Genomic DNA, 17,537 nt, shown 5'->3' with positions numbered 1-17,537 from the left:
TGCTAATCGAAAAAGCGAAGGATTTCTACGCAAAGATGGAGCTCACTGACAAGTGTGCTTTCTCTGATGGATGGCTAACGTGCTTCAAGGTACGGCACGGGATACGACGACTCGATATTTCCGGGGAGAAGAAATCAGCTGATCACGACGCCACAGAAGAATACTGCGATTATTTCAATCGGTTTGTGAAGCAACATGATTTGTCGCCAGCACAGCTATACAATGCCGATGAAACTGGCTTATTTTGGAGGTTTTTGCCAGAATCAACACTTGCTGAGGCTAGTGAGGCTAATGCTTCAGGTTACAAGAAAAATAAAGATCGTGTAACCGTGCTAACATGTGCGAACGCTGCTGGATCACACCGGGTTAAACTTCTTGTCATTGGGAAGTATAAAAAACCCCGTGCATTTAAGAATGTGAGGCACTTACCTGTTGAGTACAAAGCTCAAAGAAATGCTTGGATGGATAAGGAAATCTTTTCAAATTGGTTCCATCATATTTTTGTTCCATCTATGAGGGAACATTTCCGTAGAATAGGGAAACCTGAAGATAGCAAATGCATTTTATTGCTCGATAATTGTAGAGCCCATCTGCATGAATCCGAGTTGGTTTTGGGAAATATTTTCACCATTTATTTGCCACCAAATGTAACTTCTCTCATACAACCCATGGACCAGGGCGTTATCCAAAATCTCAAGTGTCGTTACAAGAAAGACTTCCTACGTAGACTGATAAGCCAAGATGACAATACAGGTATTCATGCATTTCAGAAGGAATACAATCTTAAAGATGCCATCTTTAATGTTGCATGTTCCTGGAACTTGGTGAAAGGTCACACTTTGAGACAAGCCTGGTGCAAATTGTGGCCTTCTGTAATGTTTGCTGAAGGTTCTTCTTCAGAGGAAGAATTTCATGGGTTCAATCTTCGTCCGAGGAGGACTACAGTAATGGAAATGGCTGGCATGGTGAAAAATGTAGGCCCAGCAAACCCTCTACGTCACCTCAGTGAACATGATATTGAGCAGTGGGTTGATGCAGATAGAGAAGTTGCTGTTGTGCATATGCTAAGTGATGATGAAATAATGGATAATGTTTTGAATCCAAAGAAAGAAAAGTGTGATGGAAACTGAAGAGGATGAGATTTCTGAAGAGAACAAGATTTCTTGGGCTAAAGCAGCAGAAGATTTTGTTTCATTACTTAAATTTGCTGAAAGCCATTCTTGCTATTCTGCCCAAGAAGTTATGCACCTCCATATTCTGCATTCCACCTTTCTACAAAGAAGGCAAGAGTCCACTAAGCAAGCAGACATCCGGGACATGTTTAAGAAAGCTTCCAAAAGAGTTGAAACAGTGGAAGTGCCTGAAGAATCTGTTGAAGTGCATGATCCTGATGACCCAGCTGACATGGATATTCCTGATGAACCAGTTGGCTTGGAATAAGTGTACAGTCAACCACAGTACTTTATACTGTACTGTACAGTCGTTTATAAGTTTTGTTTTACTGTTAAGTAATTAAAGAGTTATGGATTACCATCAACTGGCAGGACTGTACTTAATCAAGCATCTTTCACCATCCATTTAACACAACATTCTGTAGGTGAGTACCCAATTACTGTATACTGCACATTTCTTGATTTTTTAATTTTTCTTTGTTAAAAATAGCCTGGGTAGATAACCCGCTCAGTCATCCAGAATTTTTGATAAACCGGCAACATGCCGGTCCTGTCGGTGCTGGATACCAAAAAGTTTCCTGTAAATGAGTTGGTGCTATTGCCTCTGGGAACTTGTTTCCCCTGCCACCACCCCACACCCGCCCAAATGACGGCATAACCACAGTGTCAGCAAATGGAAATGGTTTGGCAACGCTAATTGGTAGTTGCATGGCTGACAACTGTTCAATCAGTTTTCTCCAGTTGTTGGCCAGGAAACAAACGTGCAGTTGTTTTCATGTGGCCCCTGGTGCTCTGGAAACTAGCCCATAGCACAAATAGGGCAGACTGCAGGGTATCAGGAGCCAAGAAAAATAAAGAACTGCTTGTACCTCATTAGGTTCTATATCTCAATGTGACATAAAAAAGCTGCAAATACAGAATTCTTAGCTCAGAGTTACAGAATCAAATAATGAGAAGTGGGGAACAATTTTTATCTCCTTGCCACCCTTTCCCCCCCTCCCAGAGGGAACGGGACGGTAGCGAGACAAAAGTTGGAAAAAAAAGTTTCCATCCGTGTTGTGCTGTTGTGATTTTCAAGGGGACCTTGATTTAGTTGGCCAGCTCCCCTGCCAGAAACAGGCAGGAGCCTCAAGCGTATATTAAATCAGGGTCCTATGACTTATTTAGGACCCCAGTGCAATTTTGGGCTTCCACCGGGCAGAGCTGTGCAAGCCCGCTTAGAAAACACGGGGGCAACATTTTTTTTTAAATTGACTTTTGTTGGGCCAGGAGGATCATAAATGCTCATCTTGCCTGCTACCGGTCAACTCTGCGGCCCTGTATCGCCTGCTCCTTCCTCTAAGATCTCCCTGCCAGCTCAGCTCCGTGGAGGAACCGCTGGATTTTCTGCTCCCCGACCACCCTCCCTGTTAGATCCGTGGTTCAGTGGATAAATAATTACACGGATGCTGTACATAAACAAATAACAGGTCTTTACTGGAGGAGGGTAATCTCTAGACTGGGGTACAGAGGCATGCGCACAGCTTATATACTGGTGTGGTCACTGCCGGTACTACAGTATACAGGAGCTGTAAAAAGTAGTTCTGACTTAAAACACATACACTACAATTCCTCCCTTTTTAGATTAATAATACCCCCTTAATATTCAAATAACAATTACATTTTTACATGTACATTCAATAACAAAAGTCCATTTATAGATTCAGTCTTTGGGGCGGCTTCCTGACCCTTTCGGGATAGCGCCTTTCCGGAGGTTCTTGTTCTTCGTGCAGAGGCGATTCTGACCCCCTTTCATTGGGTAGTTCATCGGGTTCCACTGCTACTGGGTCTGAAGTAGATACTACCGGTATGTCGAGTTCATCCCCAGATACTCGAGACATGGGGTTGACGCATTCCTGTGATGCTAAGATCTGATCGACGTGGTGTCTCACAATGTTCTCCCCGACATCCACTGTGTACATTAATGGCCCCTGCCTTGTACATATTGTTCCGGGTTGCCACTTCTCTGTTCGATAGTCCCGGGCCAAGACTGGTTGCCCTACATTGAAGCTCTTTGTCGGCTTCTCGTTGATGTGCTGGAATTGTTTGTCCTCAACATTTCTTCGCACATTTGGTCTGAGCAAGTCCAGACGAGATCTCAACCTTCGGTTAAAGAACATCATGGCCGGGGTCTGGTTGGTAACTGCATGTGTCGCGTTTCGGTAGGCTAATAAGAAATTGTCCATCTTATGCTGTAGTGGAATTTCCTCGTCGCACATGGCCTTTATCGCCTTCTCAAAGGTTTGTACGAACCTCTCAGCCAATCCATTGGTGGCTGGATGATACGGGGCGGATGTGTAATGCCTTACCCCATTCCTTTTCATGAATTTTTGGAACTCGTCGGACACAAACTGTGGTCCATTATCAGAGCAGATCTGCTCTGGCAACCCGTTTCTGGCAAATATGGTCCGTAGGACTGCAATCGTTTTCTCTGTAGTGGTTGAAGACATCTTTATCACCTCAGGCCACTTTGAATGAGCATCCACTGCTATTAAGAACATTGAGTCCATGAATGGACCAGCGAAATCAATGTGCACCCGTTGCCATGGAGAGGAGGGCCACTCCCATGGGTGTAGAGGGGCATGTGGTGGTGCATTTTGGACCTTCTGGCATCCTAAGCAGCTCTTAGTTAGGTCTTCAATTTGTTGATCGATTCCCGGCCACCACACATAAGCCCTAGCTAGGCTTTTCATTTTCACTCCCCCCAGATGACCTTCATGTAGCTCATTTAGCACTCTCTCCCTTAACTTGGGTGGAATCACCACTCTGGATCCACACATCACTGTCCCCTGGCATACTGACAGCTGTTCTCTTCTGGATGAGAATGCTGGCAACAGTGAGTCGCCATGTGTTGGCCATCCCCTCACCGTCAATTCATATACCCGTGACAGCGTCGGATCATTGCGGGTCTCCTTCTCTATATCCGTGTTTGTTACTGGCAATCGTTCAATTATTGACGAATAAAATATCTCGATAGGGTCCACTGCTGGTGCTTCCTCCACAGTAGGCAGTGGCAGGCGCGATAGCCCATCAGCGTTCCCATGCTGTCTCGTGCCTTTATATTCTATTTCATATTGATTCGCCCCTAGAAACAGGGACCATCTTTGTAACTGCTGTGCAGTCATTACTGGCACACCCTTCTTAGGATTAAAGATGGAGACAAGTGGTTGGTGGTCAGTCAGCAAGGTGAACTTCTGTCCATGCAGATAGTGGTTGAATTTTTTTACTCCCCATACTAGGCTGAGGGCCTCCCTGTCAATCTGGGCGTAGTTGCGCTCGGCTGAGGTTAGTGACCGAGACGCAAAGGCTACTGGCCTCTCCAACCCGTCTGGGAATTTGTGCAACAGCACCGCTCCAATGCCGTAGGGTGATGCATCACATGCCAAACGAATTGGTAGTGCTGGGTTGAAATGGGCCAACACCTCTTTTGATGTGATCAATTGTTTACACTTCTGGAAAGCTCGTCTACGTTCGTCATCCCACTTCCATGGTACCCCTGTTTGCAGTAGGGTGTTCAGCGGGTGTAATACCGTAGACAAATTTGGTAAGAACTTGTGGTAATAGTTTACCAGCCCAAGGAACGACCTCAGTTGTGACACATTTTCCGGTGCTGGAGCCTTGACTACTGCCTCTATCTTGTCAGGGGACTTATGTAACCCCTCTTCATCAATGACGTGGCCGCAATACGAGATCTGTTTCTGGAAAAACTCGCACTTGTGGCGATTAACTCGTAGCCCATATTCCTTTAATCTGGCGAGCACCTTCTCCAAGTTAGCGAGGTGATCACCATCATTTTCGCCCGTGGCCAAGATGTCGTCCAAATAACACTGGGTCCCTGGAATCCCTTGCAGGACCTGATCCATCGCCCTTTGCCAGATAGCCGGAGCCGAGGCTACTCCAAACACCAGCCGGTTGTATTGATAGAGACCTTTATGGGTGTTGATCATAAGGTAATGTTTCGAAGCTTCTTCTACCTCCATTTGCAAGTACGCCTGGGCTAGATCAATTTTGGTGAAGTGTTTACCACCAGATAGCGAGGCGAAAATATCCTCAATTCGTGGAAGCGGATATTGCACCGTGTGAAGGACTGGGTTCACTGTCACCTTAAAATCCCCACAGATGCGGACCTTCTTTGGTTCCCCAGGCGTATTACTCAACGACCTCTTCATTACAGGAACGATGGGTGTAGCCCACTCGCTCCAGTCCACTTTGGACAGTACTCCTGAATGTTCCAACCCTTCCAGCTCTGCTTCAACCGCTGGTCTGATCGCATAAGGCACTGGTCTGGCCTTCAGAAACTTTGGGCTTGCATTATCCTCTATTTTAATTGTTGCTGTTATTCCTTTTAGTGTTCCTAGTCCCTCCTGGAACGCTTCTTTTGCGTCAGTTAGCATTTTTGACAGTCGTCCAGGTGTGATGTCATCATCCTTTTTGGCCTCCACCTTCAGTGCCTGTATGGAATGCCAATCTAAATGTATCTTCCGGATCCATTCACGTCCTAGCAGTGGTGGTCCTCCATTTGGCAATACATATATATCCATTTTAGGAATTTCCTGACCTTTATATGTCACTTTCACCCTTATTTTTCCTTTGGGGTAGACTTTTTGCCCCGTATACGTCTTCAAGACAATCTCTGTAGCTTTCAAGGGTATGTGTGAAAATAGCCGCTTGTAGTCTCTTTGATTTATGACTGTTAGAGCTGACCCTGTGTCCAATTCCATTTCCACTTGGACTCCGTCTATCTTGAGTGTAACCCAGATAGTCTGGTGATCCTCCATTTCGGTTACATTATGTAGTTTCAGACAACCCAGCTCCTTGCTTCCGGAGTCTGTGTCACTTTTCTGTTCGTCTGAACCATTGTCCATCACCTGGTGTACCTTTTTGTACTTCTCCTGTGGAGATTTCTTACTGTTGGTTTTCTTCCCAGACCTGCAGACTCTTGCTATGTGTCCTGCTTTCCCACACTGTCTGCACACTTGGTCCTTGAACCAACAATCTTTCTGGTCATGTGTTGTTCTGCTGCAGCGATAGCACTTCCCTGTTCCATAGGTCATTTCGTTGGTGCCATATTCTTGCGGTCTCCGTTGTATCTCTGCAGCGCCCCATGCGGCTGCTTCGTGTGATACTGCCATACTGAAAGCTTTGTCCAGCGTAAGGTCCTTTTCTGATAGAAGCCGTTTCTGGGTTCCTTCACTTTGTAGCCCACACACAAACTTGTCCCTTAACGTATCTGCTAGTCCCGCTCCAAACTGGCAGTGTTTCGATAGCTTGCGCAGTTCCGTTAGATACTCAGCATTGCTTTCGTCTTTGTGTTGGTTCCTTTTATGGAACTTAAATCGTTCTGCTATCAGCAGCGGTGTGGGGTTTAAGTGGTCCTGTAGGATTTCTACTATGCTTTCAAAATTCTTGTTTACCGGCTTCTCTGGGGTTATTAGATTTCGCAGTAACCCATAAGTTTTAGCACCCATGGAATTTAACAAAACCAGTGCTTTATTAGCATCTGGCACTTCATTCGCCCTGCAGTACACCTCAATACGTTCCACATATGTCGCCCAATCTTCGAACGTAGAGATACTGCCACTCTTCAGCATCCTTGGTTGGGCGTTAACTATCACCAATGGTGCCTCCCGCGCTTCCCCTTCTTCTCCGCTGGCACAAAATGGCGTCTCCCGCGCTTTCCTTCCTTCCTGCGCTCGCCCGTCTTCTCCGCTGCGGCTTCTCAAAATGGCGTCTCCCGCACTCTTCCTTCTTCTCCGCGGCTCAATGGCGCCTCCCGCGCTCTCCCTGCTTCACCGCGGCTCAATGGCGTCTCCCGCGCTCTCCCTGCTTCTCCGCGGCTCAATGGCGTCTCCCCTTGCTTCGCCCCGCGGACCCTGATCAGCCCGTGATCCCTGGCTGTGCTCTGCGCGTTCTTCTCTTGATATTTGTCGACGCCGCTCAGTCTAGAACCCGGCTGTTTCTTACCCTCTCTCTCTCTGGTTTGCAGTATTTTTCCTCAACGCCACTCGGTGATCAACCCCCGGCTGCGCCCTGCTCTCTTCACCCTCTTTCTTACCCCGTCAACGCTGCCCGGCTCTCTCTCTCTGCCGTCGGTCGGCTCCAGCTGCCGCTGCTCGGGAAGGATCTGCTCTGGACCTGTCGTCGGTCTCTTACTGCTCGTTGTGGCTGGGGAACCAAGCCCGGCTCTCCACAGCCTCCCCAGCGAAGTTTGATCTCTGCCTGACTGCTGGGCGGTTGCTCGAGGTCGACGCCCGTGTTCCTGGACTCGACTATTTTTTTTTTATGTTGCTGGTAGATTCGCATCAACGCTCGTCGCCACTGTTAGATCCATGGTTCAGTGGATAAATAATTACACGGATGCTGTACATAAACAAATAACAGGTCTTTACTGGAGGAGGGTAATCTCTAGACTGGGGTACAGAGGCATGCGCACAGCTTATATACCGGTGTGGTCACTGCCGGTACTAGTGTACAGGAGCTGTAAAAAGTAGTTCTGACTTAAAGCACATACACTACACTCCCCACTGCCCTGCAGAATCAGCACTCAATTAGCACTAGCAGCTTGACGGTTTTATTTAAATGAAGCCTGATCACCAAAATTAATTGGACCTTCTGCAAGCAATGGCCACCAAGTGCCCGAAGTATGCTCAAAATGAAAATCGCCCCCATAATGTTATATACACCACAGTGCTTTCCGAAACTGCCAATAAATAAATGCAGCAATCACAGATTTCAACTTCTGATGCATAAATATGAAGTTAGCGGCCATTAGATGAAAAACTGTCAGTCATAATAAAATAATGATCTTAGATTTATCGAAAAGCTCATGAATTTAAAGTAACAATTTTGTTCCCAGTATTTCTCAGTGCAATACTCAGCCTGAGGCAAAAGCACATACTGAAATGGAAATTGAGTCACAAAACAAGCACATGAAGCAGTAGTTGACAAAATGGTCTTAATCAGAGTGCTCAAATAAAAACTGCCATAAAATATTATTTTATATTCTTGTCCTTCTGTTTGCTTCTTCTTGCTACTTAGTTAAAATACTTCTAGCTACACACTTTGCATATACCGATACTATAATTGTGAGCAGACTAATATTGTGGCATCTTTCGAAATGGAATTGGATATACACTTGAAAATGAAAAGTTTGCAGGGCTCTGGGGAAAGAGCAGGGGGTGGGACTAATTGGATAGCGCTTTCAAAGATCCGGCACAGGCACGATGGGCCGAATGGGCACCTTCTGTGTCGTATGATTCTATGATTATGCAGCATGGTGGCGCGCATGCTGAAGCATCAACATACTGTCAGATAAGGTAATGGAACAGGCACACATATATGATTGTCCACATATTGAGTTTATGATCTCAGTTCTCACATTACAAGGTGGTTGCCAGTGGACAGACCACATGCTATTCAATTATCGGGAGAGACGGCTAAGTAAAGGATGACTTGCTCCAGGTTCACTGAAGCACCTTGGAGCTTTCAAATCACGAGCAGTACAAGCAGCCACCTGGTGGTCCTTTCAGCTGGGGAATGGCACACAGTGTTAGACCAAAAGAAAGGGAAATAATATATAAAAATTATTGCTTAAAAACAGGAAGTTAAGTTTCCTTGACAGCTCAGTGTCTAAATGCACCATCTAGTATTGTAGGCCTCAACAGCTCCAGGTTTAATTTCTGATCTATGCTGAACCATCTCAGAATATGAGTTGAAAGCTATCGGCTGGATTTTGTGATTGGAGGCGAGTTGGAGGCGGGACTGCTGCTTGTCATGTCAATGTCCCGCCTCCATCCTCGCCTGACCAACCGGAGGGATTTTCCCCTGATTGACCTTTTTAAGCCCGCCCTGCAGGCTCAGCAGGCCAATTAGGGAGGAAGTCACTGACAGAGCACGTCAACGTCAGACGTGCTATCCGTCAAGGCTTCTTGAAAGAAATGTCAGCGTTTGACAGCTCTGTGAAGCTGTCAAACACTGACATTCTCTTTAGTTTGATGAGGCCTTGTGTTCAGGACTCATCAAACCTTTCAAATTTGTAAATTTCACATGGCTGTTGGTTTGGAGGTTCCAACAGCCAGTCTGTGAAATTGACAAGGAGGATGTCAGCTCTCCCGATCCACCGCGGCTGAAGGCTGTAGGAAGAAAACAAGGTAAGTGAACACTTTTTAAAACTTATCACTCGCCTTCCATACTTACCACTCCACACTTGCACCCATCACTCACCTCTACATCTTACTTCCAGGTGCCTCCGACCGCCGCAGACCTCCTCCACGTCTCCTCCAACCTGACGGGGTTCTCTGAGGCCGGGAAGCCTTCACCTGTGAAGGTAAAATGGCACTAATCCTTTTTTCTGCCTGTTAACTACCTGTTAACAGGCAGTTAAAAGGATTAAATGCCTTTCCCGCCTCCAGGAGATGGGACCCGAAGCTGCACATCTTCCCGCCTCCTGGCAAAAGGGTGCGGAGGCAGGATGGGGGCTGGTTTGCCATCCGCCCCCACTTTCTGCTACTTTACCGGCAGTCCCGCCTCCATGCCCGCCTCCTCGGGGCTTGGAAAATCCAGCCCATCATCACCCAATTGGCAAAATGGCTCAGTGGATAAGTGCACCAGTCTGGAAATTCCATGGGGCACTTGGGATTGTGCGCTTAGCTGAAGGACACACACACACACCTCTCCAACAAGATTGTACTTAATTGATGCCATTTCAACACCACATATGGAGAATTAGTCTATTTTTCACCAGTTCAAAGTCTTCTTTAATCAAAATAATTTGATCTGCTAGGTTCATCCTGTACATCTCCTGAAATATTAATGACCCAATGTGCAGCTCACCTGCTCCAGTTTCCAATGGAATTCAGCTGGACGAAAAGTGTCAACTTGGTCAAAATCTCTACGGAGCAAGAACACCAGTCGGCAGTTGTGGACATACAGTGCGTAATGGTGACGATTCATCTCTAAAGACAAAAATGAAATTAGTCAACAGGAAGCCTGCACTGTTCAAGTTATCATCTACCATCTTATAGCGACCAATAGAGATTGGTACCCTTACTATAACGTTCTTCAGGATGCTTTGATCAAAAAAAACCATGAGGACCTGCTGGGCGCATTTCTGTAGCATGATATAGAATCAACTACAATAAATGAGTAAACAATTTTACCACATCAACGGGATAGGATTTGAGAGCAAACTTTTCCTCTCTGACAGACGTGTGAGAAACAGAAGACATTATCAGAATGCATTACAGTTGGAAACATTTTTTCTTCATTCATTCACGGGATTTGGGCATCACTGGCAAGGCCAGCATTTATTGCCCATCCCTAATTGCCCTTGAGAAAGTGGTGGTGAGCCGCCTTCTTGAACTGCTGCAGACCGTGAGGTGAAGGTACTCGCGCAGTGGCGTTATGTAGGGAGCTCCAGGATTTTGACCTAGCAACGATGAAGGAATAGCGATATATTTCCAAGCCAGAATGGTGTGTGACTTGGAAGGGAACTTGGAGGTGGTGGTGGCCCCATGCGCCTGCTGCCCTTGTCCTTCTAGGTGGTAGAGGTCATGGGTTTGGGAGGTGCTGTCGAAGAAGCCTTGGCGAGTTGCTACAGTGCATCTTGTAGAATGTACAAACTGCAGCCACGGTGTGTTGGTGGAGGAGGGAGTGAATGTTTATGGTGGTGGATGGGGTGCCAATCAAGCAAGCTGCTTTGTCCTGGATGGTGTCGAGCTTCTCGAGTGTTGTTGGAGCTGCACTCATCCAGGCAAGTGGAGAGTATTCCATCACACTCCTTACTTGTGCTTTGTCGATGGTGGAAAGGCTTTGGAAGTCAGGAGGTGAATCACTCGTTGCAGAATACCCAGCCTCTGACCTGCTCTTGTAGCCACAGTATTTATGTGGCAGGTCCAGTTAAGTTTCTGGTCAATGGTATCCCCCAGGATGTTGATGGTGGGGGATTTGACAATGGTAATGCCACTGAATGTCAAGGGGAGGTGGTCAGACGTTCTCTTGTTGGAGACGGTCATTGCCTGGCACTTGTGTGGCGCGAATGTTACTTGCCACTTATCAGTCCAAGCCTAAACTTCATCTAGATATTGCTGCATGTGGGCACGGATTGCTTCATTATCTGAGCAGTTGTGAATGGAACTGAACACTGCAATCATCAGCGAACATCCCCACTTCTGACCTTATGATGGAGGGAAGGTCACTGATGAAGCAGCTAAAGATGGTTGGACCTAGGACACTGCCCCGAGGAACTCCTGCAGCGATGTCCCAGGACTGAGATGATTGACCTGCAAAAACCACAACCATCTTCCTGTCTGCTAGGTATGACTCCAGCCAGTAGAGAGGTTTCCCCGATTCCCATTGACTTCAATTTTACTAGGGCACCTTGAAGATACACTTGGTCAAATGCTGCCTTGATGTCAAGAGCAGTCACTCTCACCTCACCTCAAGCACATGGTAGTGGATTGTTTAAAACAGAATAATGATTAATAGGAAAAATAAAAAGTGAACCAGATCACTGTGACTTAAATTTTGCAAAGTACCTGGTTTGTTTGCATTATGATAGATGGCAAGGCAGATAAGGCATTTCAGTTTAGGAAATTAAAATGTTGCCTGCTTATTAAATACAATTATGAGTCAATAGGTTGATAACAAAATCAGAAAAGATGAAAAACATTAACATTTAGTGGAGATACTTTCAGTTGTGCCTTTGCTTTGGGATTAGAGCTGTCAAGATTATACGTATGATAATGTAGTCTGCACTTTTAAATGTCACTGTATCAGCAGTTATTTGCATTAAACATAATCTAACAACGGCTGCTACATACAAATTAATCTTTGGTGTATCTAATCACCGTCGACTACTGAGTTGTAAACATTTCAACAGAACTGCGCCATTGAGCTGTCCACCTTATGAGAAGGTAAACTGCACAGACTGTGGTGGCTACTGACAAATATTCGGCAAAGAAACAAATTTCAGGCAAACTCAGGATCGATCTGACCTCCAGTTGTCTCTATAAATGAAGTTTAACATCGGTTTACAGAATCGCTGGTCAATTGATCCGCCAGCTGGCTACACAAATTGCTTGAATCACCCAGTGCACCTGTTTTATCAGAATTGCAGAGAATGGTTTCCTTTTCTGCTCTCAGCCCTGGACTGGGTCCATGCCTCATCCACGTTGTGATGGTAAATTGATCCGAGAGATTGCTGGGCATCACCCCATCTGGGATCCTTGCAGCATGCTTGCCATCAAACTTGAAGATCAAGTCACTGTCATGCCCATTGTCCATCAAGAGACTAGAGGTCCAGTTTGATAAACCATAGGGTGCTGGGAGCAAGTCAACGCTCCCTGAAGAGGCGCCTGGAGAGTGAATAAAATTAAGAAAAGGGATTTTAATCATTCAGAAGCCAATTTAAAGTTGACAAATTTACCTTCAAGAAGTTCAAGCATTGTTAAGTAAAATGATTGAGATTCTAGAAAACTGCAGGACCCAGCTGGTAGATTAATGAACATAAAATAACACATGACACACAATTATGTAACTGCAACAGCACTTTAGTGCAGAGAGCAAATTTTTCAGTTCAGAAAATTAGGGGGTGGGCGATCTTGCCAGCCCTGGGGAGGCGGGACTGCCGGGAAAGTGGCAGAATTTGGGGGCCAACCTGCCTCTGTGCCACCTTCCCAGGAGGTGGGTAGCCGTCCCGCACCAGGTCCCGTCTCCTTGGAGGCGGGAAGGGATTACAGCCACTTAACTGCCTGTTAGCAGGTAGTTAACAGGCAGAAAATAGGCTTATCACCATTTTGCCCACACAAGTGCAGACTTCCCGAAGACTCCGAACCCCGCCAGGGTCACCGAGGCAAGCAGTGGGTCTGTGGGGGTCGGAGGGGTGCAAAAGTGGGCTGTGGAGGTGAGTGATGGGTGCAAGTGTAGAGAGGTGAGTATCTGAGGTAAGTGGAAAGTGTCAGGAAAAGTGTACTTTCCTTTGTTTCTTCCTGCAGGCTTCAATCGGTGGGTATGTAGAGAGTCTCGCACCTCCGCGGTAGAGATGACAGATGGCCGTTGCATTCTCCAATGCAACAACCATCTCATTTCTGTAAAAGAAAGAGTTTGATGAGGTCTTGAATTCAAGACCTCAGCAAACTACAGAGAATGTCAGTGTTTGACAGCTTCATAGAGCTGTCAAACGATGACAATTCGTCTGTCAAAAATTTTTGACAGATGAAACATCATACGTTGACGTTCTCTGCAACCGGCTTTCCCTTAATTGGCCTGCTAAGCCCACTGGACGGGCTTAGCAAGATCAATCAAGGGAAAATAGCGCGGGTTGGCCAGAAGTTGATGGAGATGGGAACTGAAACTGAACAAGTGGAAGTCCCGCCTCCAAAAGCTCCCCATTGGCAAAATCACCCCGAGTTATTTATGATGTTTTTGTACCATATTCATACAACTTGTTGGGGATTCTGACATGAAAAAGTTGCAGCCGCTATTTTTTGGGGTATACGGTTGTTGTCAATGGGAGGAGAATGTTGACATTGCTGATCACATTAATGGAATAAGTAGTTAATGCACACTTGAACGATATACATATATATATATATACACATACAGTATAAGAATCATTTGTCACATTAGCTGGCTAGAGTCTCGCGTTACTAAGAAAACATGGGATGCTAAAATAAAAGTTGTTTTTAGCTAGCATTATAGTTTGTGAGGCAAAATAGTCAAACACTGGCAGTTACAAAATTATTGAAATAATAATAAAAACCCAAAGGATAACTAGGTAAATCTCAACATTTCACCTCTCTTGCAGGCTTGAATGCGTCCATTGGTTTATATTACAGGACACTGGCATACAACCAATCCTAGAAGAGGTGATATTTTATTCCCCCCCACCGCCCAAATTTTGTCTCATTTACCTCCCTGATCGCTCAAAGACTGTCACTATCCTATAATACACAGATGTTGGCATTTCCTTGGCTCCCCACTAACCCTTTTTTCTTATGTTAGCCTAGATAATGAGTTTTGATGTTTTTTAAAAAAAATCAATGATGTATCATTCCATGCCTGTCAACACCCAACATCATCATGCATGGACTTTTCAACAACAACAACAAGTTGTATTTATATAGCGCCTTTAATGTAGTAAAACGTCCCAAGGCACTTCACAGGAGTATTGTAAGACAAAAAAATTGACACCGTGCTACATAAGGATAAATTAGGGCAGGTGACCAAAAGCTTGGTCAAAAAGAGATGGTTTTAAGGAGCGTCTTAAAGGAGGAAAGAGAGGTAGCGAGGCGGACAGGTTTAGGCAGGGAATTACAGAGCATAGGGCCTAGGCAACAGAAGGCACGGTCACCAAAGGTTGAGCGATTATAATTAGCGATGCTCAAGAGGGCAGAATTGGAGGAGCGCAGATACCTCGGCGGTTGTGGGGCTGAAGGAGATTACAGAGATAGGAAGGGGCGAGGCCATGGAGGGATTTGAAAGTAAGGATGAAAATTTTGAAATCAAGGCGCTGCTTAACCGGGAGCCAATGTAGGTCAGCAAGCACAGGGGAGATGGGTGAATGGGACTTGGTGCGAGTTAGGACACGGGCAGCCGGGTTTTGGATCACCTCAAGTTTACATAGGGTAGAATGTGGGAGACCAGCCAGGAGTGCATTGGAATAGTCAAGTCTAGAGGTAACAAAGGCATGGATGAGGGTTTCAGCAGCGGATGAGCTGAGGCAAGGGCGGAGACGGGCGATGTTACAGAGGAGGAAGTAGGCCCGACCAGAGAGGCGGACCTGGGTGAGGAGTGCAGAGCGAGCAGTGAGGCATAAAACCGGCAGCGAGCCTGTGTGTGGAGCGAGGCCCGACCAGAGACAGACCTGGGTGAGGAGTGCAGAGCGAGCAGTGAGGCATAAAACCGGCAGCGAGCCTGTGTGTGGAGCGAGGCCCGACCAGAGAGACGGACCTGGGTGAGGAGTGCAGAGCGAGCAGTGAGGCATAAAACCGGCAGCGAGCCTGTGTGTGGAGCGAGGCCTGACCAATTCAGCAGCGGGGGACAGAGGTAAAAAGTAATCAAAGTGTGACGTCAGCACGGAAGTGATTGGTTGGTGAGTATTTCTCTCTTTTTTTAAACTGTAACTCTGGTTTATAGTTTCTAAGGTCTCTCTGGTGTAGCGGGGACTGTTGGTAAACTATTTAACTGTAGTGTAATTAGTGGGATTGATTGATTTAATTTAAACTCAATTAATTAAAGGGTAAGTCATGGCAGGACAGCCCGGCCCTGTGATCTGCTCCTCCTGTGATATGTGGGAACTCAGGGACACTTCCTGTGTCCCTGACAACTACGTGTGCAGGAAGTGCACCCAGCTGCAGCTACTGACAGACCGCATTGCGGCGCTGGAGCTGCGATTGGATGCATACTGGAGCGTTCATGATGCTCGGGACATCGTGAATAGCACGTTTAGGGAGTTGGACACACCACAGGTAGAGGTTGGACAGGAAGAAAGGGAACGGGTGACCAACAGGCAGAGTACTAGGCGCAGGCAGGCAGTGCAGGGGTCCCCTGTGGCCATCCCCCTCTCCAACAGATATACCACTTTGAGTACTGTTGGGGGGGATGGCTTATCAGAGGAAGGCAGCAGCAGCCAACTTCCTGGCACCAGGGGTGGCTCTGCTGCACAGAAAGGGAGGAAAAAGAGGGGTAGAGCTATAGTAATAGGGGATTTGATTGTATGGGGAATAGATAGGCGTTTCTGCGGCCGCAAACGAGACTCCAGGATGGTGTGTTGCCTCCCTGGTGCAAGGGTCAAGGATGTCTCCGAGCGGCTGCAGAACATCTTGGAAGGGGAGGGTGAACAGCCAGTTGTCGTGGTGCATATAGGCACCAACGATATAGGTAAAAAGCGGGATGAGGTCCTAAAAGCGGAGTATAGGGAGTTAGGAGATAAATTAAAAAACAGGACCTCAAAGGTAGTAATCTCAGGATTGCTACCAGTGCCACGTGCTAGTCAGAGTAGAAATAGAAGGATACTTCAGATGAATACGTGCCTAGAGGAATGGTGCCAGGGGGAGGGATTCAAGTTCCTTGGACATTGGAACCGGTTCTGGGGGAGGTGGGACCAGTTCAAACCAGACGGTCTGCACCTGGGCAGGGCTGGAACCGATGTCCTAGGGGGAGTGTTTGCTAGTGCTGTGGGGGAGGGTTTAAACTAAAATGGAAGGGGGTTGGGAACCTGAGCAGGGAGACAGAGGAAAGGGAAACAAGGATAAAAGCAAAAGATAGGAAAGAGAAAAACAAAAGTGGCAGTCAGAGAAATCAACGGTTTAAATCAAACGTGGCCACAGTAAATAATAATTCTAATAGGTCTAAGAGCGTTAAAAAAACAAGCCTGAAGGCTTTGTGTCTTAATGCGAGGAGCATTTGTAATAAGGTGGATGAATTGGCTGCGCAAATAGAGGTAAACGAATATGATTTGGTTGGGATTACGGAAACGTGGCTCAAGGATGGCCAAGACTGGGAACTCAACATCCAGGGGTATTCGATATTCAGGAAAGATAGGCAAAAAGGAAAGGGAGGTGGGGTAGCATTACTGGTTAAAGAAGGGATTAACACAATTGTAATGAAGGATATTGGCTCTGATGATGTGGAATCTGTATGGGTAGAATTGAGAAATACTAAGGGGAAAAAAACATTAGTGGGAGTGGTATATAGACCTCCAAACAGTAAGGCGGAGGTTGGGATGGCATTAAAAGGGAAATTAAAGAAGCGTGCAATAAGGGCACAGCAGTCATCATGGTTGACTTTAATCTACATATAGATTGGGCTAACCAAATTACTAACAATACTGTGGAGGAGGAATTCCTGGAGTGTTTATGGGATGGTTTCTTGGACCAATTGTAACGGCTTCAGCGGCACTTCCCTCTGCTCGCCGCCTGAGGGCGGTTTTTGAGGCTTCGGTGCACTGCTGCCGTGCCTTTGGGCCCCTCTCCTCACCTGTTTCTCGAGTAATTGATCTCCTCTGAGTAATTAGGCTAGTTAATAAAGTTGTTCGTTTTTTGTCCTTGTCTTGTCCTCGGTGCCTCTGGCCTCACCTGTGTGTTGTTAATGTATTTGTCTCCTGTCTCATTTGATTAATTATGTCACGTGACCACTCTGGCCTGTATTTAAGCTTCCTGTTTCCTGTCCTCTTTGCTCAGTCCTGGGTTCGCCTGCCTGCAGGTAGCAGCTCTCGCGAGTCTCCCTGTGTTTTCGAGGTTCAAGGAATCGCCTTTCGAGTGTTACTATGTCTCTGTGTTTTCGAGTCTCAAGTGAATCTCCTTTCGAGTGTTACCCTGTTTCTAT

At 46.4% G+C, this 17,537-nt stretch overlaps 1 protein-coding gene across 2 annotated transcripts in view; it reads right to left on the bottom strand.

Annotated features, from left to right (window-relative positions):
* The window catches only part of clstn2a (calsyntenin 2a), a 732,023-nt gene that overhangs the window by 123,682 nt on the left and 590,804 nt on the right, over nt 1-17,537 (bottom strand). For both annotated transcript variants that reach the window (XM_085990522.1, XM_085990521.1), the window contains 2 exons: nt 12,308-12,565; nt 10,044-10,165 (listed from right to left, as the gene is read on the bottom strand). In XM_085990522.1, the coding sequence (XP_085846648.1) occupies nt 10,044-10,165; nt 12,308-12,565 (380 nt within the window). The remainder of the gene's footprint in view (nt 1-10,043; nt 10,166-12,307; nt 12,566-17,537) is intronic.

The sequence above is a fragment of the Somniosus microcephalus genome, chromosome 6 (assembly GCF_052327205.1).
Source record: "Somniosus microcephalus isolate GS21.2 chromosome 6, FLI_Smic_1.0, whole genome shotgun sequence".
NCBI lineage: Eukaryota > Metazoa > Chordata > Chondrichthyes > Squaliformes > Somniosidae > Somniosus > Somniosus microcephalus.
The sequence above is the reverse complement of the archived record's forward strand: the minus strand, read 5'-3'. Positions and strand labels throughout refer to the sequence as shown.